This window comes from Hydractinia symbiolongicarpus, chromosome 13 (genome assembly GCF_029227915.1).
Source record: "Hydractinia symbiolongicarpus strain clone_291-10 chromosome 13, HSymV2.1, whole genome shotgun sequence".
NCBI classification, from domain to species: Eukaryota; Metazoa; Cnidaria; class Hydrozoa; order Anthoathecata; family Hydractiniidae; genus Hydractinia; species Hydractinia symbiolongicarpus.
Window position 1 is genome coordinate 24,465,513 of NC_079887.1, and position 23,934 is coordinate 24,489,446.

The following is a 23,934-nucleotide window of genomic DNA, read 5'->3' on the forward strand; positions in this document are numbered from 1 at the left end:
TATTCTTACGATGACGTCACTACAATTTTAATCTTCTACCACAAATCAAGATATGTTAAAGCCATAGGTTATCTTTTATCTACAGTACGCAATGAAGTACAGCATATTGGAAATTTCACTTTTTCCGTGACGCCAGCATATATTTTTAAAACTCAAAATTATCATCATCCAACATATCAACATCGTCTGGTTCAGGTTTTATCTCAATACACAAATTCACTTTGTCATCCGTGTTCTCTTCTTTTATATTTTTTTCCCTATTGTGAACTGTTTTATTATTTCGACTTCCTTTCTTGTTATTGCCCCTGAGTTTATCACGCAGATCTGGCGTTGCATTATTACCACCGCTAGTACCCAGTCTACTTTTTGTTTTAGTCAAAGTTCTATCATTTCTCCCGTGGTTATCCCTTCTTGAACGAAATCTAGCATCAGAGCCCTCATCTTCTTCACTGTCATCATTATACCGCGTGATATTTTCCTTCCCGTCATCCTCCTCTTCTTCTTTCAGGTGATCAGCTCGATAGACGTCGTGATACACGCCTGCTTCGTCTTCGTAGTTATAACGATTGCGTGTTTTGTCGTTATTGTTTCGTCTCCTTGACGACCTTATCTCGTCTCTTGCATCGACGTCTGTGCGCTTGCCTAGTCGTTCATGTATGCTGACACCAAGACGGTCTCTAATATCACCCAAACTCCTCTCTGGATTCGCATGAGGAGATACGACAGGACGCCCTGGAAAGGATAAATTAACTCTATTGCTACGGAAAAGAGAAAAAAATAAAAAAATAGAACATAATACAAGCACGTAGGAAAACACGGAAAAGAAACGTTAATGCTTCTCCCGAATTCTTTCTCCTCAATACGTTGTTAATTTCCTCTCTTCATTTTCCCCAACGAAAATTTCAAAATGCAAACCATAAAAAAACATACAACATCCACGCATTAACGCTGTTTAAAAATATTTTCTACCATTCTATATTTACTATTCATTTAAATAAGTAAATAATAAATTTGTTTATCTTAAACGCACGCGTATTTCACAAAAACAACAGAAGTCAACATTAAAGACATTAAAAACAAGCAGAATAATAAATTTAAACAGTATTCACGATTTCATTTAAGAACAAGACCTCTCTCGAAATATTTCAAAATATTATAATTCCTATTTCTTTTTTCAGTTTATTCACTTCAGGCTGACAGTTGTTTACAAGTCACTTCGTATTCTTGAAGGATTTGAGCTGCTTATAAAAATTTGTTTAAATGAAGCGTGTATTCAGAGTGTAACAATCACCTTACATCATTTTCGGCATGCTGTCACAAACATTTTCGCCTTCCATGCACGAATTAACCGTAATATATGCAACGACAATTTGAAAAATAACCACAATATATAATAATCATCAACTCAGTACCAATATATCAGATTTAAACAGCTTAAAATAATATTTTAAAGACCGTGAGATATTCACAGATAAGTTAGTAGAAAAAGCACAAATTAAGCATGAAGCTATGTCTGGCAAAACTCGATAAGGTTCGCTGTAAGCCAAAATTGCAGCTGCGAGCAGCGACGGGTGAATTTGCGTGGATTTATTCACACGCTGACGGCCAGTTATGTAAAAAACTAAGGAGCAGATATAGTTAACTTCCGGTAACTCGAACATCCAAGGGACCGAAAAAAGTAGTGCTTCCTAACGAATGTTCCAGTTAAACAGTTTCCATTAAGTTGAATCTAGTCTGAAAGGAGTATAGTTCGAGTTAAAGCGATTCTTTCAAAAGCTGGGGCAACAGATACCGGGAAAAGATGCAATCTTGACAATGAAAAAGACATGTAAGTCCTGTGTATATTGAATCTTCTATGACAGACAACTGTATCTATCTATATTACATCAGAAGTTGATAAAAACTAAAAAAAAAAATCTAACATTTATTTAGTCTATGGTTATCTGTTCTTGATTAAAAAGTTTGAGTTATATGAAGAAATTAGCCATACGGGAGGGACGAAAATGGTTAATGAATGTTCGAGTTATCCGGTGCTCGAGTTACCAGTATATACCTGTACATCAGTATTAGCTTAGAACCGAAAAGAACAGAACTCTGTTGATTTCAACTAATGCTTAAAACGACTGGGACATCATCCCAGTTGAGTTACTTGCAGAAAAAAATCCAAAAAATCCTTTTCTTTCTACAAATACCACTGGACGTTCTTACAAAACTATCTTCTTCGATCTTTGTACTATGAAGCCACTCAAATTTTCTCGTGTTAATTTACTAGTGCAGTGAAATACAAGAAGGCCAAATATTGAGCAATTTATTTCTTATTCTCGTTTTTAACCTGCTTGAATTGTTTTTTTACCCGCAATAACATATTTAATCGGATTAATATAAATTATTTACTCCACAAAAGAAATCTCGTTGTAAATGATTAATGAAAAAGAATAAGGCGAAATCTCCACCTTTCAAAGAATACCCACAATTCTCGTTTGATCAATAATTCACTCTCTCGTGTTGTAACATGTAATTTGATTTCATCACCAGGTCATTGTGAAAATATATTTTTAGATCACAACAAATATTGAGAAATACTTCTGTTGATAGAATAACGTTGACGTACGGCAAATTTTTAAAAAGTTGTACGACGTCGGTTGTAGGTTAAGTAATACCCCCTTCACACCTTCAAAGTTAAAATATTTTTTAATGTTGTGCTATAAAACCAACTTTTATAATATACCGTCATACCACAGTAAAACATGTTTTAATGAAGCAATTTTATTAAACCAACTTGTCGAGTTTGTTTTATTTGTATTTTATCTAAAACCATGTTTAAATATAAACAAAAATGGCGGGTAGCTGGCATGCTCGTTCCGCGCCAAAAAGTTGTTAACAACATTAGAAGTTAATTGGAGCAAAATATAAAGAATTAAATGAAATTGAACTCATATATGAATTAAGTTGTTATTCAGAAAAAAAACCTGTTGTTGTATTTTACGCTGGTCGAACTATTAGCTAGAGTGGTTGAGCTATATAAAAATTGGGAGCAATAGCTAGCTAAGTATTATGCGATGAACATGACGCTGTATATCTGGAGACACTTGTTAACTCAAGCTGATGACGAAGAGTTTTAGAAGTATAGATGTTTGTTGTTGTGATCTGCTTGCAAACTTTCAGTTAAATAAATATCTAAGAAACATTATTTTGGTGTAACCTAGCTCTCACAGCGATTCTTCGTAAACTTTATTTATGGTTCTAATCAGAGAATATTTTATACACCTTTCAAATTTAAGTCAAAAGTTTTTAAGCGATATTTTATTTTGATCGTTTTTCACGTTTTCGACATAAAAGTACCTTCTAGCAATTTCCATAGTGCCATGCTTTATGCCATATTCCTATCATCTAATCAAGCAACAAACCGTGCAGCATTAAGTACCTTAATAAGATCTTAAATAAACAAATAGATGGTGAAATAAATTATGACCGCGAAAATGCTAGAAAGTCTTCAGAAGGAAAAGACTAAGCCAATTAAACAAATGTGATAAAAACAAAGGATTTTAACAATTTAAAAAATTAAAAAATGAATTAGTTGGCAACAAACTATAAAAAAATGGGAAAAAAGTAGGCAGATTTTGTAAGAATTCTGCATTTTTAACAAGCCCGCCAAAAGGGGTTGCGAAGTCTCTACTTTGCGTGCAGATATGCCAATGTGAGAGCCGTACAAATTTGTTATTCACACTCCCTACACGTTCATTCAGAATGTGAAATTCAGAATGCGCGTGCGCAAAATTCGCGAAATATTTTGTAATTTTTTCAAGATGGTAGGCATCGTCGCATGCCTGATAAACACTGTTTTTCAAATTGGATGCTCTACTGATTTTGAACAAAGGCTGACTTTCATGACTACAAAGCGTTTGTTTTAATTTTATAATGTTTGATAACATGTTGGCGAAGACAAAAAAATTGTTGGTGGCTATGACGAAAAGCAAGAAAACGAAAGAAGAACATTTCATTGTCCAGAACGTATTTTTTTCCGACAGGGGCAAAAGGAGCATATAAAAATGCCTAAAACTAACATTATAAAGTTTTCCAGGCCTATTCATAGTTATTTTTATTAATTTCAAACATTGTATTACCAGAAGATATCAACGTCCTGGTGCTTACATTTTTTTGCTCTGAAAAATTTGCCTTCAAAGTCAAGATATTTTGGTGGCCTGTAGCTAGCTATAAATGGCACTTGAATGATGATGTTATGAGAGTATAATGAATTGTAAGTAGAATTTTGTTATCACTGACTAACAAAGGTTACTGATATGAATGTTTTTCTTAGTAAACTATATATTTTTTTTATCTTTTCAACGGTGGGCCTCTGCTCTCCTAGCAACACATTGTTATTATGACTAAAGTACTGTGTATAGCTTTACAACTTTGTGCATGAACATTGTAGCCTTAAAGTAAAATACCTAAGGGTAGTCAATAGGGAGTGCAGTACACTGTGTTGTTTAAAAAATATAGTGTGAATAGAACTATTTTATTGCATTTACAATTGTTTATCACCAATTATGGCGTGTTATTCTATTTCTTACCTAAATTTTGGAATTAACGATTCCTAGTGTCGAAAAGATGCTAATAAACGAGTTCACAGTTTCACAGTCTTTCTTTCGTTACCACGTCTTATTGAGAATTAAAAAGAAAAGAATTAACTGTAATGAATTAAGAAGGCTTTAGAAAATGAGAAATATTCCTAATGCATATGGTCAAAGCCTTATTCGTGGTGGTTATCCCTCCATTAATTGATTTTAATGAGTTTGCATGAATAATTTTTATTATTATTATCATACTATCTGATGGAAATTAAATAAATAAATAAGTAACTATTAAATTCACTCTGTTTACTTCCTTTTTTCAATACAGAACATAAGTAAACGACTTAAACTGTGAAGAGGTGTATTGTGGAAAAAATGGTTTTGTGGAACCTCTTAACCCCTGTGGGCTTTTGTTGCAAGAAAGTTTTGCATTTCATTAATAAGTATTATTATAATAAGTATATATAATAAGTATATTTTATACAAAAGCTAATGATTTTCACATAAAATATTCCTAAGAACTTTCAAAGTTTCACGGGGGAGAAGTTCCGCGAGGAAAAAAATAGCGAAATAATGAGGACTTACATTCGCGAATAAGTGATTAAAGCAACAAGCTTAACATTCCAGTCATTATGAAATGTCTATGAAATACATTAAAAGAAAATCCAAGGCAAAAAATTTATTTCAAAATTTATCCTGTTAAGGTAATGTAAATATTAAAAATCCACTGTCATATTTTTTTTAGTATCCATGTGGCATCAACAACCTGTTAAAGTGTTGGTTTCAATTGTTTGGGATACTTTTTGTTGCAAACACAGCTACTATGCACATTATATGGTTCTTAATGGAAGACTTATTTAAAGAATTATGTTAATGTACAGTTTTTATTTTTATGTTTGCTAAATGAAATATACAAATTATATTGTAACTTAGATTATTTTATCTTTGTTTGAGACTTTTCTTCACGAGTCCTAAGGAGCATGTTCATAGGGGAAATATTTCCTCGGGAACCGGCAAATGTTTCAGCATGATATGAAAACAAGATCTCGGGTTGTTAAGAAACTCTTAACAAAATTTAGTTGCATTCATATGAGAGAAAAAATTTACCCGCCTACCAAGATCTCAGGTGCGCATGATCGAGATCTCGGTAAGCGGGTAATGCATTTTCCCAAAAAACAGAAGTTTCCTCAGCAGGTGAGATAAATTTATGTCGATTGGGCATAATTTTTAAAAATAAACAATAGATTCTTATCATAATAAACAATAGAAACTTATCACATGGTATTTTCTCACCCGAGGAAAAGTTTTCTCGCCCATGCCATATGAACAGAAAGTAAAAATTATATTATGCTGAAATATTTCCCCGCTATCGGAGGAAATATTTTATATGAACAGCCCCTAAATATGACATTTTGCACTTAACAGCAAAAGCGTGGCAGTACATATTGTTCAAAGCATTCATAAGGCTTTATTTGGTTTATTTTTTCACAGTTTAATTAACAGCCAGAGCTGGTTATATATAAAACCGAAACTGCCACTTAGGCTCTTGGAGTGCTCTTAAAACATGTTCTTATTTCATCCAAATTTAAGACTTGTATTCTTTGGCCAAAAATTAACCTATATGCTATTAAATTGAAGATAATGCAAATGTGTGGCCACCTATATCAATCTGCTATATCATAAGGTTTTGCTGTATTTTTTCCCTGTCCTAGCATTTATGGCTAGCTACCCAATGGCCTGTTACACTGTATCTAGGTGGTCTTGATCTACCACACTTTCATACTTAGATTTTGCAAATCAGAGTAAAATCCATAGAACTGTAAAATGTAATAATGAGATTAATTTAACCTTTTTTGATTATCTAAGACTTATAGAACTTTTTGCATGTCGATCTGTCGGCCATGTTTGTTGATATCCAAGGAGGCTAGCTGGCCAAACACCCTTACCGTGGAAAATGCTTAAAAACTTTTAGTGAAAAAATGTAAGCAAAATAAAGTTTTTTGCAGCGGAAAGACAAATCCCGTAGCTTTTCAAAATATATATACTTTACTGGGTAAAAAACTTTAGTTCTCTCTCAAATTTTGGTAGAATATAGGAATTCTGCAAATTTGTCGGATAAATAAACCCTTTTGTGTACGTTGCCACAACAAAAGCAAACCCGTCGATTTCCGTGTTTATACGGAGCCTTGGTCACACTTATTATAATAAAATACAAAGTAAACAATATTTTAGCACCATGCCTTGTAATTTAGCATGTTAAGTCAGGTATGTCGAGATTATGACGTCATCATTGCCACGGAATTTTTGCGTTTTGAGATTTCAAAAGTTAGCGCATGCGCAGACTGAATTTCCCGTGTACAGTCGGAACTGAATGACCGTGCCTAGTGCGCGAGCACAATAAAATAATCCACGTTGAGACCTACAAAGGTTGTGAAATTAAAAAAAACCGGTTCTGACGTCAGCAACAATTAGCATGTTTCAAGAGTATGGATTTGACCAAAATAACCTAAGATCCTAAGTGAGAATCAAGTCTTTTGAAAATTGAGGAGAATGATAAATCCAAAGAGATGTGATAACCCTGTCGAAAATTCAGAAACAAAGTCTTACCCAGTCTGTCATGCACACTGTCACTGCGTTGATTCCCCAAACGTTGACTAATCTCTTCTTTGTCAGCTATCATAGTCATAGGGTTGGGTCGGACATGGTTTAAATGAGGTTTTTTACCAGCTGGTCCATCGTCATCAACCTCCATCTTTTGAACTAGACCTAAAAATTGAAGTTGACACGTTACAGAAAGAGGTAAAAATGATTTCAGCACCATCGACCAGCTAAATCGTTTGTCATAAACATTCCAGAGACCTAGCAACAGCTGGAAGTATCAGGATATTTGGCATAAATAAATATGGCTTGATCAAGGAGGGAGGGGGAGGTGACTTATTTATAATCTATTTATTATCTACTTATTAAATGTTTTTTATGATTAAAGTTTTGTGGAAGTCCGAGGGAAATTCATACACAGTTTCAGTTACTTTGGGTTCTTGTTATCAGAATGATACTGTATTTCAAAACAAAAACATAGCATAACCTTCTTCTTTCAAATCAGCCAGATCACAAATCTTAACGTCTGGTTCCTTGCTGCGAAATCTTTGATCTGCCAGCTTTTTCATTTGCTGCAACTTGCGCTTTCTACAAGTAGACAAGAAGCCTGCTGGCTTGAACAATTTTCGCTATCCTCAAGAAACAACAAATAATAAATACACAAATTAAATACATAAATACAACAATAATGTTCATTTCGAGGGCGTTGTCATTTGAGGCCCACAGATTTTGATTTAACCGCCATACAGTGTCATTTATGTCATTTACACTGGAGCCACATGGTCATGTTCCGATCACATATATCATTAAATTCTATGGCATAGTTACAACCACAATTTAAACATATTTGAAGAAATTATATTGGTACTAAGATATATTATCTATAATATATAGTTTTAATTATATTATAGCCGTATTACGAACTTATATTGGTATCTTAGTGGTTACGGATATTACATATAAGTGTATCCTGGTTTTTTGTAATTGTTAAGCTCCTATGTGCACTCTAACATGTACGAAGAAAATAAGGATGGAAAACATTCAGGTTGACAGGACAATTAGTACCCATGGTGTTAGTTCACGTTCTTCATTTTTTACAGCAAATGTGACAATAGGAACCTCAGTACTAATTATCAAACTTGCCAGGGTCTAATATAAAATCGTCACATACAAAGTGGAAATAAAACAATTTTCTACACGGACGCAGAAATTCAACAAATTGATCGCTAAAATAGCAGTTTTAGAAAACGTCAAGGTGTAATCCAGCACTCTTAGTAGCCATTAAACGGCTATTTCCCAATTGAAATTTATCCCAAATTTCCAAATTTATTAGAGGAGCAATAATTACATATGATATGGGACTTATAGCCCATTTTATGGAAGTTGTAAATGAATAAAATTTCAATGACACCTAAGACTATCTTAATGGAATTCCTATTTGGATTTAGCGGTACTTATTTTACATTTCTAGATTATACACTGAACATGATGTCCAAGTGAGTGAATTAAAATCGTTGTGGTCGATGAATAAGACACAAAATACAGGTCCATTATGAGGTGTCTGGAAGGCTAGTACAACTGATATGACTGTAAACAGTGTACTATAAACCTCTACAAATGTCTAACCTTGACTTGGATAGGATTCCCGCTGCTCTGTCAGTGTTGTTTGGATTTTTTCCATACTTTAAGTAATATTCACTACGCTGGGCTGCTCCTGGTAACTTTTTGTCCTCTAGAAAAAAAAATATATATGCAAACAAAATAACACAGTTACCAACCACAAGAGAAATAGTTGCTTATCATTATCATCGAGAGCCAAAAAGGTTATTGAAGCAGCTCGAATGACATGCTTTGAAATGACCAAACCATTGTGTTCAATGTTGGACAAGATACCAATAATAAAAACATGCCTTTTAAATCATTAATTCGTCTTATGTATGAAATAGGAATACACAAATGTGTATAGCCTGCGACTGCCTGCATGATCTTATTACTAATAACTATAACAAGATTGGTCTAAATGTTTTAGCATGAAAAATAAAACAGAATAAGATATCATTAACCATCACAAGTTTAAATCATTTCCCAGCAATATAGAAAGTCATGATCCACATTAGTTCTGCACTTTCAGATGTGCAAAACATTTACACTTACTTATAGTTGCTGGTCTTAAAAATAAATTATATTGTGATTTGTATGGTAGCCCAATTCTCCACACATCTTTCGGGTCGATTTCATCATCTTCAATTTCAATGGCGTCTGAAGCAGCTTCATCCTCTTCAACTTCTTCTTTGATAGTGACAGGAGGTGCGACATCATCTTGTATAGTATTGTCTTTCGAGTTTGCTGTAATAAAATAAAGAGGTAAATTTTAAAACAGTTATTGACTTGCTGGAAACACGCCTTAACATTTAAAAAAACACTTTGTGCATTATGTCCTGCTATAAGGATGTTTTTTGATTTTTCTTTAAAAATATTTCTTACGATTTTGGTAATGCAGAATTTTATTTTTTTAAGTTTTTATCATAGCATGTTGCTACATAAAATTATTTTTTTGGACTCTTTGTGTCAATATACATTACATACACCAAGTTTCTTACAACAAACAAATTAAAAACTTTGTAGATAGGAGAATTTTAAGAAGTTCTCTTGATTATTGTTGTTATTGTTATTGTATGACGCTTCAGTGCAGTAACTACTTTATCATTAGGTTGAAAAATTTAATGTTCTTTTCATCAAAAATTTATTAAGTTAGTTCATGTAGGTTGTTTCTTTCGAAAATTCAGTTTTATAAAATATGGAACATTTTTATCAAGATGTTTAATAGCCATTGTTGTAGAAAATTGTGGACAATAAAATCACACTTGCATGTCACAGACATACGGATGGAAGGCAAAAATATTTGTTTTACATATTCAAGAACCAAAGTTCTGTTTTTATAACATTCAAAAAAAAATTCAAGTTTTTTGAATGTTATGATTTGAATGTTATATTTTTTAGTATATATAAAGCCAAAAAATTGTTAGAAAGTGAAAATAAAACAATTTCCTGCACAGGCGCAGAAATTGGATAAAATAATTGGACTCACATTTGTATGTTTTTAACATGGCATATGTCTTGCTCATACCATCCATGGCACGTAACATCGACACCTCGTCATCCCAAACAACATTACCTGTGAAAAGAAAAACAAAACAAAACATGATACCAATTGGAAGCTATGCTTATAAAAACAGTTATCAATAAACTTACACGAGCAGTCGTCAATCCATTCTAAAGTTTCAGGACCGAATAACTTAAAATAATCAAAAACATCCTTGGTGCTCATGTTGTTAACACCATGTAGCAAAATCGCGTCATTTCGCATCTCTTCCAAGGCCTCTTCAGTGACAGGTGGCCATCTGAAATATTTTACGACATTGTAAAATTAAACTTTTACAAAACAAGAATTATGGGATAAGCAAAATTTAAAATTTCATATATTAACCTAGAGACAATGTACACAAAACATAATAAAACACAACTGAAAAACATACTCAAGCTTTTCAAGGTCAATATCACTAAATGCATTAAGGTCTAAGGCCGTCTCTTTTTCTACTGCCTCTTTCTCAATCCCAAATCGCTTTGCCCTGTTTGCCTTTCGTTGCAAAAATTCCTAAAAACAAAACTATAATAACAATCTGTTTTCTCCTTGTACACAATATCATTCTTTTCTAAACATTTATGAGAATATTGTAAACTTAACTACTAAAAGCTTAAAAAGGTTCATCAGATTAAAAAAATTATTTTCAACATAAACTAATACTTTTGCAGGCATTTTATATGAGATTTTTCTTACGCTTTGATCTTTAAAAATGTTTTAATAATAACACCCAAGCAGTAAATCACTCGCCCATGGTTACAATAATTTAGACTGGGCGAGCAACCTGAATAAATAGAATAAGTTTATTTATAACGCATATTTTATTGCAAAGTCTTTTTTTATCTATTTTATCTTATCTTTTTTATATCTTTTAGTTATTTTTTACTGCAAATAATGAAAAAGATAACATTGATTTCTATGTGAGGTAAATTGATACTGCTCAGCCAGACAATGTTTTTGTAGAATTGGGGGACCAACAATGGCTCAGCTAGTTTGTCTTTTCTCAGAATTGGGTGAGGAATCGCTCTCTCCTTATTGATCTGATAAAATATTCGATCAAATTCAAGACTAGAGTGTTGTTTTTACATAATGAAAATTTTCAGTATGTAAAAACAACACTCTGTGCATGTCTTTCTAAGATTTTTATGAATGAATTTTTCCCCATTAGTTTAACCAGTTAATTTAGTAAAATGCTTCATGGTGATAGTAATAATTCTCTGAAACTTAATTTCTGGTGAAAGCTTTTGAAATTTTTGTAATAAAATGCAGAGTTACTTTGTAAATTTAGTAAGATGCGTTAAGACAATGTTTATTCCTCATACATTTTTTTGATATTTCTATAATTCCTATTTTTAGACTTTCAGTTGGCACTCAACAAATTCGATGTGTTAACAAAAATAATTTTCTCTGGCAACGTTTAGCCAATGTAATTGTCTAAGTTTTGCTCTTTTTGTTTCTTCTACTTTAACTGCTGTTTGTGAATGGAAGGGTACAATCGCAAAACAAATATAAATTGCTGACACGAAACACAATTTTGCCAATGTGAAGCAGCAAAAATTGGTCTCTGCAATTTTTTTGCTGACAATAAAGCAAATTAGAAATGCTGTTTTGAACATTGAAAAAGCCAATCAAGTTATGGTATAAACACATGACTTATATACAAAATAAGATAGAAAGTCAGAATTCGAAATGCATGAAATACTGACACACATTAGTTTCACAACCACCACAACAACAAAAGCAAATATTGACTCACTTAAAATGAACTACTCATACTTATAGGTATCATTTCTCTATAATAATATTTTGTTTAAAATGTTTGCACTGTAGCTTTATTTCAGACCCCCACAGAGTATAATTTATTATATGCTAAAGAGGCAGACAAAAATGCGCGAAATATACCAATGTGGGAAAAATGCACATCTGGCAAGAATCAAAGGACCAGCAAACCTGCGGATTCTTCCACAAGTTAACGACTTAGTTTAAATCAATTTTTTAAATTGCACAGATACAGATATTTTCAAACCCACAAGAGTGCATGCACACTTACGGTTTGATTTCAAGATTTTTTATAGCATGCATACCTTTGAAGATGGGTTAAATCCAACCACAAAATCTTTAGATTTGTTGTGATACTTCTTTTCCTGTAAAAAACAAACATTTTCATGTTGAGCTAAGGATATGATAATACAATCATCCCTAAGGTTGGTTCCCACTTGTACGTTGAGAGTGTTAAAAAGCATTAGAATTTAAACACTAGTGAGAATTACTGCGCACAGCCACCAGGTTTTAAAATAAAAACTTATTAATATACGTTTCTAAACGCTCCCTTCTGTTGGACTTTGTGTTCAACAAAAAATAAAACATCTAAACACATGATCAACACAAATTTGCTGAATCAACAACTGAAATTCTGATTGATAATAACTGAGCTTTATAAAAAGTTGGTGATGTTAATGAAAATGAACCTCAATTGTTCAATCAATCAAAGAAACTGCAACATTAGCAAACTGTGGCCTACAAGTTGCCAATTTGCCCGATGAAGTGAGAAGTGCTGGTGGAAACATGATTCTTTTCTTGGTGGCGAGAGACAAACTTGCTTGATTTAGATCAAACATGCTGTTAAGAGTACAACTGCTGCAGAGGCTCTTGAAAATGCAATCTTCTTACAAGACATGTTACAGGAACTACTTTGGTGAAAAAGCACCAATCAGTGGTTTTACTCACAGCAGAAACCTTGTTGCCATTGTCAACTCTACAAAACATGTTGTTGAGAAGCGATTAGGTCTTGTTGTGGCCAGCAATAGAGAAATGGTTGAATATGGCACAGAAGAGACTGTTTAATAGGTTCCTACTAACAAACAATTGGCAGATAATTTAATGAAAATGTGAGTTAATATGCAAAAGCTATGAGTATTATAGAAAATGGATTTTTAGAGTTGTAGGTCATTTATAAAATGATAATGTTTATTGACCACCTTCCTTACAGAGGCGTTACAACATTTGCTTGAACTTGATATATACATTTTGTTGTGTTATTTTCTTCAGCTCTTTCACCCTCAAAGAAAGGGGATTAGTCTGTTTACATGCTCTATGATCTTATGTTATATAATTAAGATCAGATACATGCATTAACACATTTTATTAGCTAGTCGAGTTTAATCTAAAAACAACAGAAATTGTATATTATGTAACATTACCTGCGTGGCTATCATTTATATATATATATATATAGTTTTGAGTCAAAAATAACTTTATATTATATATAACTTTATATTATATACATATTATATACAGTGTAAACTAATTTTTAGGTTGTTCCCTGCTTTAACCTATCCCTATATTCCTGGGCTGTTTACTTCAATACTAAATTAGTACAAAGCATGCATGATTCTTTTTGCAGTTCATCATTAAGACAAGTTAAAACTTACATAAATTTTAATACCATACAATTGTGATTCTTCTTCCTGAACTGGAACTTCAATTTGAAGGTTTTCAAACTCCATTTTATTATGATTATCTGTAAAATTCTATTGTAATTGTACCTATGTAAATAAGAAACTTTTAAATTGGCATAAAACAAATTTCATGTTAACTTTATGAACAACAAACAGCCAGAATTATACCAAAAAAAGATGCCAGTGGGTTCTTTAGAACTTAAAATTAAAATATAATTTGCATGTAGCTTAGATTTAGAACACTTTAGCAGTGAAAAGATGATACCAGCCATGATACCAGTCAAATTATATATGGTTTTTAACCATATAAAATTTGACTTTCCTTACCTAAAGTCTACAATCTATTGCCTGTCAATGTTTTTGTATTTTTTCTTCACATGTACGAGAATCCAATCAAATCCGTAACATAGTGGACTTAGGTTAGGGGTCTGACATATCAATTTTTCTCGCAGTTTCATCATTTCTATGATAATTTTAAAACCCTACTTTCTATCAAAGCCCTAAAATATTAAAAAAATAAAGTTTTGTCTTCTTTTTCTAGTTATTTACATAAAACCTCAATCAATCAAGTTTATTTTATGCTGAAGACGCTAACAAAAACATGATAAAATATAAAATAAATATATAAATACATACCTATTAGGTATATACAGTGTATATACCTAATAGGTAAACTAAAAATGTGGCTACATAAGGATATGTCAAAACAGAGAGAAAAATTTGTACACAAAAAAAGCATAAGAAGCAAATTTAACAATTCTGTCATTTATTTGTGTTATAAAATAGATTGTGTATATATAAAATTCAACATAAAGATTTTTACTAAAAAAATTAGGAAAATTTAATTGTAAAAACTGTTTTTGTCAAATCACAGGTGATAGAAAGTTGAATCGAAACCAAAAGCAAAATCATACATCAAATACAATCTAAATGGAAGATAGTATCGTGCAAGAGTTCTCTCAGCACAACCCAAAAGAAGTGGCACTTATAAAAATTGGGTTAATGTGTCTAATGATGGTGATAGAAAGCCAAAAAGCATCAATTGGAATGATGTGTCCAAATGGGTCGAGCTGGAAAATCCGGAATTCCCTGTCTATATGTGTGATGTCGATATGTTTTCACAGGAAGTAGTTGATGCGAAGGAGAGAGAATTGCAGAATTTAAAAGAAAATGATGTCTTCGAAGAAGTTCCAGACACTGGTCAAACAACTGTATCAAGCAAATGGGTCATAACTGAGAAGTTCAAAGGTGAAAAAAGGGTTGTGAAAGCTAGATTGGTGGCTAGAGGCTTTGAAGAAAATTCACAATCGTTGAGAACAGATTCTCCAACTTGTGGCAAACAAAGTCTTCGACTTGCTATGGCTATCATAGTTAGCAATGATTGGCAGATCAATTCACTTGATATCACTGCAGCTTTTCTTCAGGGAGATGCTATTGAAAGAGAACTGTTTCTACAACCACCAAAAGACACATTGTCATTGGGAACAGTGTGGAAACTAAAGAGATGTTTGTATGGGTTAAACGATGCATCTAGAGCATGGTACAAACGAGTGAGAAGTGAAATGTTGAAACTTGGTGGTGAAATGTGTACCTACGACCCTGCTGTGTTTTACTGGTATAGAGTCAAGCAAATCACTGGAATTCTTGTTTGCCATGTTGATGACTTTGTGTATGGTGGTAGTCCAGCTTTCCACAAAGAAGTTATTGCTAAACTTTTCGAAACGTTCAAAATCAGTACGCAATCAAGCTCAACCTTCAAGTATCTAGGATTAGATGTGGATTAATTTAAAAGCAAAATTAAGATTAATCAAGTGAGCTATATAGAGTCTTTGATAACTGTTAATATTGAAAATGATGTTAACAATGAACGAAAATTGACTAGCAAGGAAAAGACCATGCTGAGATCGTTGAGTGGGCAAATTGCTTGGGTGGCCGGACAAACCCGCCCTGATGTGGCTTATGATAGTTGCCAAACGTCTAATTATGGCAAGGAACCTACAGTTCAAAATTTGAAAGATGCCAACAAGATTATTCGAAAAATTAAGAGCAAGCATGTTGCAATAACCATTGCCAAAATTGCAAATATGAAAAATTGTGAAATTATTTGCTACACAGATGCAACTCATGCCAGTTTGAAGTGTGGATCATCACAAGGTGCATTCATCATATTTGTGAAACACCTGAGCGAAGTTATACCAATCTGCTGGCAATCAAAAAAACTACAAAGGGTAACCAAAAGCCCAATTGCTTCGGAAACACTTGCTCTGAGTGAAGGAGCTGATGCTAGTTTTTATTTGGCCAATGTCATACAGCAAATCTGCAAGTTGACGAAGGTTCCAAAGATCACTTGTATTATCGACAACAAGTCATTATTTGAAACCTTGAAAACGACAAATGTCACAAAGGATTTGAGATTGCGAGTTGATATAGCCAGATTGAGGCAGATGGTGGAACAAGATGAGATTACTGTCAAGTGGGTTGAAGGAAAACACCAATTAGCCGACTGCTTGACAAAACATGGAGCGTCTCCAAACAAGTTGCTTGAGGTTTTGGAGACATCCAAAATATCTCTACAATAATTGATTGTAGTGATTACCGTTGTGTTTTTTTTGATGATTTTAATTTGTTTGTCATGTTGACTATGACAAACAGTTGCAGCATGCAATTTGATATTCTACTTGTGTTGGCTTTAAAATTGTGTTACTGGTGGCAATGTTGATATTGCGATTTGTGTTAATTCTGTTGTTATCTTTCAGTAACCAATACAATAGTATTAGAGACTGGTGAAGCCTTCAAGTTACCTCATCAAGGTAAGAATCAATTAACATTTAGGTCCCTTACATTGATGAATTTCTTTGTTTACATTTTTAGCAGTAAGCTCTTTCAGCCCTGGTTATCCGCATGGCAGGATAACCAGGGTAATAGGTGAAGTAATGTTTTTTTTAGTCCATTTTATCACATGAAGGCATTGTTATGGCTTTAATGAGAACTATTCGAAAGTTAAAGTATTCAATAATACTTTAAAACCTCAAATGATGTTTCTGTGAAAAGAAATCCATCACAGGGTAAAAGCCTCTCTTCACTAAATCCTACCTTTTTTCCTGCCAAGCAAATGCCATAGCCAAAGAGCTTACCGCTAAAAAGTAAAAAAAAATGTCAAGTTAGAATCCATCTGGTTTGTTGGTAAGTCAACTTACCAACAAACCAGCAACTAAGACAGGCTAATCAATATCCAAAACTATCACAAACAATAATTTTTATTCTTCTTTTATTCTTCAGTTTCTGGTAAATAGACCATTTCGGAGATTATACGCCATTATTGATTTGCGGAACTCTGTGGTGCAAGTTGAACTTTGGACTTCACGTTTTTTTCAGTCTTTTGCCTAACAGACATGCTGGCGGCAGGACAGTTTTGCTTTTTGTTGTCAGTTTTTATGTTTGTGATACTAATTTTATGATATATATTTTAAAAAATACTTTTATTATGCACTTTTTGTACTTTTAATTTCTTTTTGTACAATAAAGACAATTTAATGGAGCTAAACACAGTTTAGCTCATGTTAATTGCAGTTCCCAATACTTGATATTTGCTATGCAGTTTGGATTTGTAATAAATTCTATTGTCAAGAAAATAGAGCATATTCTTTTGTTTGTAGTTACATAATGGAACAACCATCAGAAAGACTGACAGAAAAATACTCAATGGAATTGTCTGTGCCATTTCCAACAAATCGGCTAGCAGAAATTGCCTATAACACATTACGAGTTGATAAAGAGCCCAAAAAGGGTGGCTGTACAAAGATAGTTGGTGTGGACGAAAACAAGTTGTCAATTACTCTTGAAGCCCAAGAAGCAAGAACTCTAAGAGTAGCATCTAATTCTATTTTGGACTTCCTTGCACTTATCACCGATACAATAGCAAGATTCGACCCCCAACTTGAGAATGCTTGAGTCTTTAAAATAATTTTTTGTGTCAATCAAGATGTAACAAGGCAAAAATATGCGGTGGAGAAGTTGTAATGATTGTACTGTAATGTGCCAGATCACTTAATGGGCAAACACTTAAGAGAAACATTTCTTTATTTGTCATATGTTCGCATTTTCAACATTGCGTTTATTGTCGCCTTATACATTCACACTATGTCTTCTACTTATGTGAGATTGTTATGCTTAAGGTGGCAGTAACCCTTTTAAAAATCGGAATTTTTTTTGTACATAATTAGTTAAGAAAGGTTATTTTCAGACTATATATCCATGTTTTTTCTGTTATATAACACACTTGTCACGATTTTATGGCTAAAATACTATTATCTTTCACCTAAAATATTCAGCCTCAACAATTCTTCTTTAAAATAAAATCCATGAATTATTACCGAATATAGTTTACAGAAATAAATGACTAATTATTCAAGAGAAGCGTTAATAAAAACAAAGATGGCACATTGTGTAGAAATTTAAGACAATTTTTATTATGCTACACTGCATGAGTTTTAACTTTCGATAGCATTTTCGTTTTACTTTAAAATTTTCAGACATGCTTGGTGAATCACGCAGTCATGATACGGTGTGTGGAAATCCTTTTATTCGGAATATTTTTCTTTTAACAGCGTTCGATGCTGCAGGGGATGCTAACAAAGAATCTTCTGAAAAAAAACAAAAGGCTATTGTTAAAAAAATAAAAATTAACAAAAAAAATCCTCACACTGTTTTAACAGGGTTAACCCGAAGTTCATTTAAAAACAGAAACTGATGAAAAATATTGAGATTGTAAAAAGTGGGAGCTCACAGAAGCCGATTTTTTTCTTGTTTTTCATACATTTTTAAAAGGAAATTTCTGCTGACTCAGCAATTTTAGTGTTAAGTTAAAATCACTTTATTATGTATTAAGGCCTATATTTCTAGGAAATAGTGAAAAAATGGTATAAATAAAACACTGAGTGAATAATTCAGCTATTTGGACAGCTAAAATAGGGTTACTGCCACCTTAATTAAAATATCAGCTATTTGGCACAGAAATTTTCAAAGGTTTTTTATTAATAATTGTGATAAATATTCTTTATGTAGAGTGTTTAGTTCACAAAATTTATATACTTCATTTGATGAAACAACAAAGTACTATATGTACAAAGACTTGTTGATTACTAGAAGTGCGTGTTCTATCCTTGCACTTTATAAATTGAAAAATATAAAAGATAATGTTCCTATTTTTATATTTTTCAGTTCATAATTCTTCTTAGGTTGTTGTTTTAGTTTCATATCATAGCTGGGAAAATACCAACATGTGATGGTGATTTGACAAGTGACTATTTAAATAATGTACTGAAAGGATTAAAGGTGAATTGAATAACATAAATTTTGTTGCCAAAATGACACTCATGCTTGTTCCAGGCCTCTTAATTTTTTGCTGACAGCCCCATAACTATTGATTGCTCCTATAATATAACGTAAAAGAGGCTTCATATTGTGTATGGACTTACAGAATGGTAGCTTATTTAAGAGGGTGGTTATAAGAACACGATTTTACATGAAACTCCTTTGTGGGAAACTTAGGACAGGCAAACACAAAAGTTATTTTTAGTTAAAATTTTAGAACTAGAAAAATGTAATAATTTTTATTCAATCAATAATAACCACCCTTTAAGTTTACCACAAAAAATGTTAGTTCTTTGACACTAACAAGATCAGTTCTTAGGCATAAGAAAACTCCTTAATCTATTATGGTATAAGTCTTCAGTAGAATTCGCTGGACATCTCCAAGAGACTTGTGGAATACAAAACTTGTAGTGGTTAATATTTTGTGGCTTTCTTAGCTACTTATTCTCATTTTTTTGCCATTGATACAACATCATTTTGTTACTATAGGTACGACTACAATAAGGTCTATAAGCCATTAAACAAGTAGCTATCAAAATAATGTGCTTTCACAACTTAAAATGTCGTAGTAAGCTTTTTTTCTGAAAATTTTAAATGTCACATTTTTTTATCCTTTTCTCCTCATTGACCACACAAGTATGGAAAAATGCTGATATAGTTTTGTTATTAGTTTTCCTTGATAAGTTTTGCTTGTGTTGACAGTTTTCATTGTTTCCTTATGTTGACATAATATGTTTTATAAACAAGTCTTTCAATTCCCTTAATTCTTTGGTGTTGTTTAGCTTGGTAAACTGAATAAAATGTGATCGATAAACTGGAGGCTTTGTTGTTGGAATATAAAAATGTTAGATATATATTATATATTAAGTCTATAGATTTGCATAATATTATAAGGTTTTCTGTAGTGTTGATTCGTGATCGATTCTTTTTACAGATGTTTTATGTTAAGAGTTTAGGTTGTTTAACACCAGATGAATTTCCACATGACCTTTTAAACACGTGACAGATAATGGGGAAATTATCATGTCAGCACCCACACTTTATTTTATTTTGCATTTCGAGGGAAGGTTTTTCTATCCTTTTTCTATTATGAATTATTATTATAAAGGAACAAGTTAAATAGAAAGTCCAAGGGTGATAAAAAAGAAAATTATTTAAAAATTATCTATTATCCAGTAAAAAGTAGGAAAGCAACAAAATTTATTGATTTATTTCTATTCATATTGACCTGTTCTTAATTATCTTAAATGTTGGTCCTTCCTTTAGCCCCTCTGCTTACCTTAAATGTTCTGCTTTTTTGAAATTTTCAACCACCATTTGAAACTGCAGTCTAGTGCATTTATGCAAAAAAAATAACAATGATGCCATGCTTTATCTTATGAAAAAAAAGCTATTACATCATGTTCTGCATAACATGTTCATAATTCTTCTCAGGTTTGTTTTAGTTTCATATTATAGCATGGAAAAAATACCAACATGTGATGGTGATTTGACAAGTGACTATTTAAATAATGTACTAAAGGGATTTAAAAAGATTTCACAGGTAACGTACATATTACTGACTTATATTCTAACCCTTAAGTTTTATTAGGTTCTTATTGAGCCAGAATGGTATTTTCAACAAAACTTTCTAAAGTCTGTGAGGATTTTTTTCTAATGACTAGGTTTTTACCCCTTTTTACTTTTTTAATGATGGCTCCTATACCATAAAGTAAAAAAGGCTTCGTATTGTATATTAATTAAACTTGTATAGGTTGAGATCAAACAGCCTAGGACACATGGCATGATGTCTTATGTTCGAAAGTTATTTTTAACGTATGATGATACTGCGGACTTGCTTTGCCCACCAACACTGATTGCAAAATACTCCAGAGCTGCAGCCGATAACTTTTGCAATGAAAACACGAGTGATATTATGCGAAATGGATGTTTGTACAAGAGGGAAGTTATGTTAAATCGATATCTGAATGGTCAAGATGTTGTGCCAGTTATATATTACGCTGAATGTAACTCTGAGCAGAATATAATCTTGTTGATGGAAGACTGTTCAAGCGAGTGTGATGTGAAAGTGGATGATGTTAATGTGGTACAAAAATGTATGTCGATTGACAAGGTGAGTTAATAAACCATGTGAGCTATGTGAAAGACATTAGCCTAAAAGTCATCATCATCATCATTCTCGGCTTAACGTCTGTTTTCCATGCTAGCATGGGTTGGACGGGGTATATTAATGACCCTCTTCCAATCTGATCTAGACTGTGTTAGATCTAAACTCAACTTCCTCTGTATCAAGTCTGTCCTTATAACTTCCTGGCAAGTCTTTCTCGGTCTGCCTCTGGGATTTTCCCCAGGAACTATCAAGTCTCTACACTTTCTTACCCAATTATCCTCCTCCATTCTTTTCAAGTGCCCCAGCCAATTCAATCTCCTTATCTGGATAACAACAAATTGGAAAATATAAAAAAGTAATATTCATTTTACATTGATTGTAAGAAAATTTGCAGGAAAGTCGGGCTTTAAGTAATCTTTGGCTACTAATTCTTAAGAAATTTGTATGTAATTACTATGCACTAGAATTATATGCAGTCACAGTTCCTATCAGGATAGTGATACACACTCTTATTTTGCCTGTTTTTATATTAGTTGTAAACGGTTTCTGTACTGTATCGTATCTTTTGCTGGCTTTTTTAATTTTTGTTTTGTTTTTTTCTTTGAAAAGAAACCTGTGATTTTTGTCTGAGGGTTTTTAAAAAGCGTTTTTAAAGAAACCCGTGATCTTCTTGCTAAATATGATTTGACATTTGATGTGTTTTCAAGTGCGTACTCTAATTTTCTGGAGTCACTTTAGGCTTTTATTGCAATTAAAGATTTGGCTGCATTTCAAAGTGAATTCTATCACAAAAACCAAAAGATGCCAGGGAACGGAATCTTAGCTGGAAATGGTGACACTGTCATGAAGGAAAAAGGATTAGAATGGATTCCTGAATATTTTTCATTTGTCTACTACACAACATTTCATAAGGAATTTATTAACAGTACAAATCATGATCAATTTGCTGGATATACCGATGATGCGCTAAAAAGATTGTCGAAGTCTGTGCAAGATGTATGGCTTGAATGCTGCGATTACATAATCACGCAAATTGATTTCTCATCAATGCCAAAGTATGCAAAGTATGGTATACAATCAAAAGCTATCACAATTAAGGAGAGTAAAACAACAGTGGAGGAGAACTGGTACAATGCGTATAAAACACTGGTTGAAGAAGCACCACTTACTATTGCTCACTGTGATTTTCGTTATGATAACGTATTGATTCACAATAACCAAATGAAGTTGGTCGATTGGCAATGTGCTTCTCTTGGGTGTGGTATGATCGATGTTATGTCACTTCTCAGTAACTCCTTAGATGTAGTTGATGTTGTTGAGAACGAAGAGAAAATATTAGAGACATATGCGGATGTGCTGCATCAAAATGGTGTGTCCTGGTTGACTCTGACAGCGCTGAAGAAATATTATGCTTGTGCTCTGTGGTATGAGTTTAAAAATAGTCTAGCGTTTGTAAAGTTTATGAAAGGACAACATGAAAAAATTTCTGGTGTGAGCAATGAAGCGCTTGAAGTAATGATGCTTCGAAAGGTGGCGGTTAGTATTTTGAGTATACACAAATATTTTTATGCATAGGTTTTTTATATCTTTTATAATTTTATCCTATGTGTCATTTTTATTTTTATTTCTACATATAAATGTTTAATGCTTTTGTTGCCAGCTGGTTTTCATATTATATTGTAAAAATTTGCTTTTATTTTTTGAAATGAATGAAATGAAACCACACATTTTCAAGCTTGTTAACATTTATGTTATCAGTTTTCTCCTTCTCTTACTGTTGTACATGTAATTTTAAATTTTTTTAAATATTTTCATAGATTTAAAAATATATTGTCATTTTTGTGTTTATAACATAAACATATATTAAACATTGTATAACACTCATGCTTTATATGAGAAGTGTTTTTTACAACTTTTGTTTTGTTTCCGTGAAGTATTAAACACTATTCTGGATTGGAGTCGATTTGTGTTGTTTCACAACTTATAATGTCGTAGTAAGTTTTTTTTCCAAAACTTGTTGTTACATTTTTGTTGTTTTTGTTTTTGAAGCAAGCGTTTTATTGATTATTGATACTTAGTTATGGCTGAAGACTTACACAAATTTTTGCTCTCTTTTTCTTCTTATTAACGCAATTATGAAAAAAATGCTGATATATATATATATATATATATAATAGTTTTATTAATAGTTTTTCCCAATAAGTTTACGCAAGGTAGACAGTTTTTATTGTTTCCTTATGTTAACATAATGTGATTTTTAAACAAGTCTTTCAATTCCCTTAATTCTTTGGTGTTGTTTAGCTTGGTAAACTGAATAAAATGTTTTTACATGTGGTTAATAAACTAGAGGCTTTGTGGTTAAAAGAGAGAGAGATTTTATATATTATATTTAGTTTAGGAGTTTAAGAGTTGATTCTTGATCGGTTTGTTTGCAGATGTTTTATGTCAAGTTCTTTGTTATTTCTTTTTATGTAGCTACTTCAGTTTGGTTGTAGAACACGAGATGGATTTTCACTTGACCTTTTTAATCACGTGACACACACGGGAAAATTATCACGTGAGCATGCGCATTTTATTTTATTCTGCCTTCCGAGGGATAATTTTCTTTCCTGTCGTCTGGGAAAACAATGAGCAGATACATAATAGGAATCTTTGATGAAATTTGACGAAAATTATGGC

The 23,934-nt window shown here is 32.5% G+C and overlaps 3 protein-coding genes across 7 annotated transcripts; 2 read left to right on the top strand and 1 right to left on the bottom strand.

The window, feature by feature from the left end:
- Positions 1-106: 106 nt before the first annotated feature.
- On the bottom strand, positions 107-13,862 carry LOC130623966 (nuclear cap-binding protein subunit 3-like). 2 transcript variants are annotated; one of them, XM_057439513.1, is made up of 10 exons: positions 13,746-13,862; positions 12,399-12,458; positions 10,709-10,827; positions 10,425-10,573; positions 10,261-10,347; positions 9,327-9,518; positions 8,799-8,904; positions 7,660-7,760; positions 7,182-7,340; positions 107-732 (listed from the first exon to the last, which is right to left on the bottom strand). In XM_057439513.1, the coding sequence occupies exons 1-10, from the start codon at positions 13,818-13,820 to the stop codon at positions 146-148; spliced, it is 1,635 nt and encodes a 544-aa protein (XP_057295496.1). In that variant the 5' UTR covers positions 13,821-13,862; the 3' UTR covers positions 107-145. The 2 variants fall into 2 exon arrangements, with proteins under 2 accessions (XP_057295496.1, XP_057295497.1); XM_057439514.1 differs by lacking the exon at positions 12,399-12,458 and having other exon boundaries at positions 13,746-13,861.
- A 3,189-nt stretch (positions 13,863-17,051) lies between these two features.
- Positions 17,052-18,021, top strand: LOC130623976 (uncharacterized). Its single transcript, XM_057439527.1, has 2 exons — positions 17,052-17,196; positions 17,429-18,021. The coding sequence occupies exons 1-2, from the start codon at positions 17,165-17,167 to the stop codon at positions 17,721-17,723; spliced, it is 327 nt and encodes a 108-aa protein (XP_057295510.1). The 5' UTR covers positions 17,052-17,164; the 3' UTR covers positions 17,724-18,021.
- Positions 18,022-18,159: 138 nt separating this feature from the next.
- Positions 18,160-23,927, top strand: LOC130623969 (uncharacterized). Of its 4 annotated transcripts, none has more exons than XM_057439519.1 (4): positions 18,160-19,106; positions 20,580-20,688; positions 20,899-21,258; positions 21,994-23,927. In XM_057439519.1, exons 2-4 carry the CDS (start codon positions 20,605-20,607, stop codon positions 22,828-22,830), a joined length of 1,281 nt encoding a protein of 426 aa, XP_057295502.1. In that variant the 5' UTR covers positions 18,160-19,106; positions 20,580-20,604; the 3' UTR covers positions 22,831-23,927. The 4 variants fall into 4 exon arrangements, with proteins under 4 accessions (XP_057295502.1, XP_057295501.1, XP_057295503.1 ...); XM_057439518.1 differs by having other exon boundaries at positions 20,591-20,688; XM_057439520.1 differs by having other exon boundaries at positions 20,604-20,688.
- Positions 23,928-23,934: the final 7 nt, after the last annotated feature.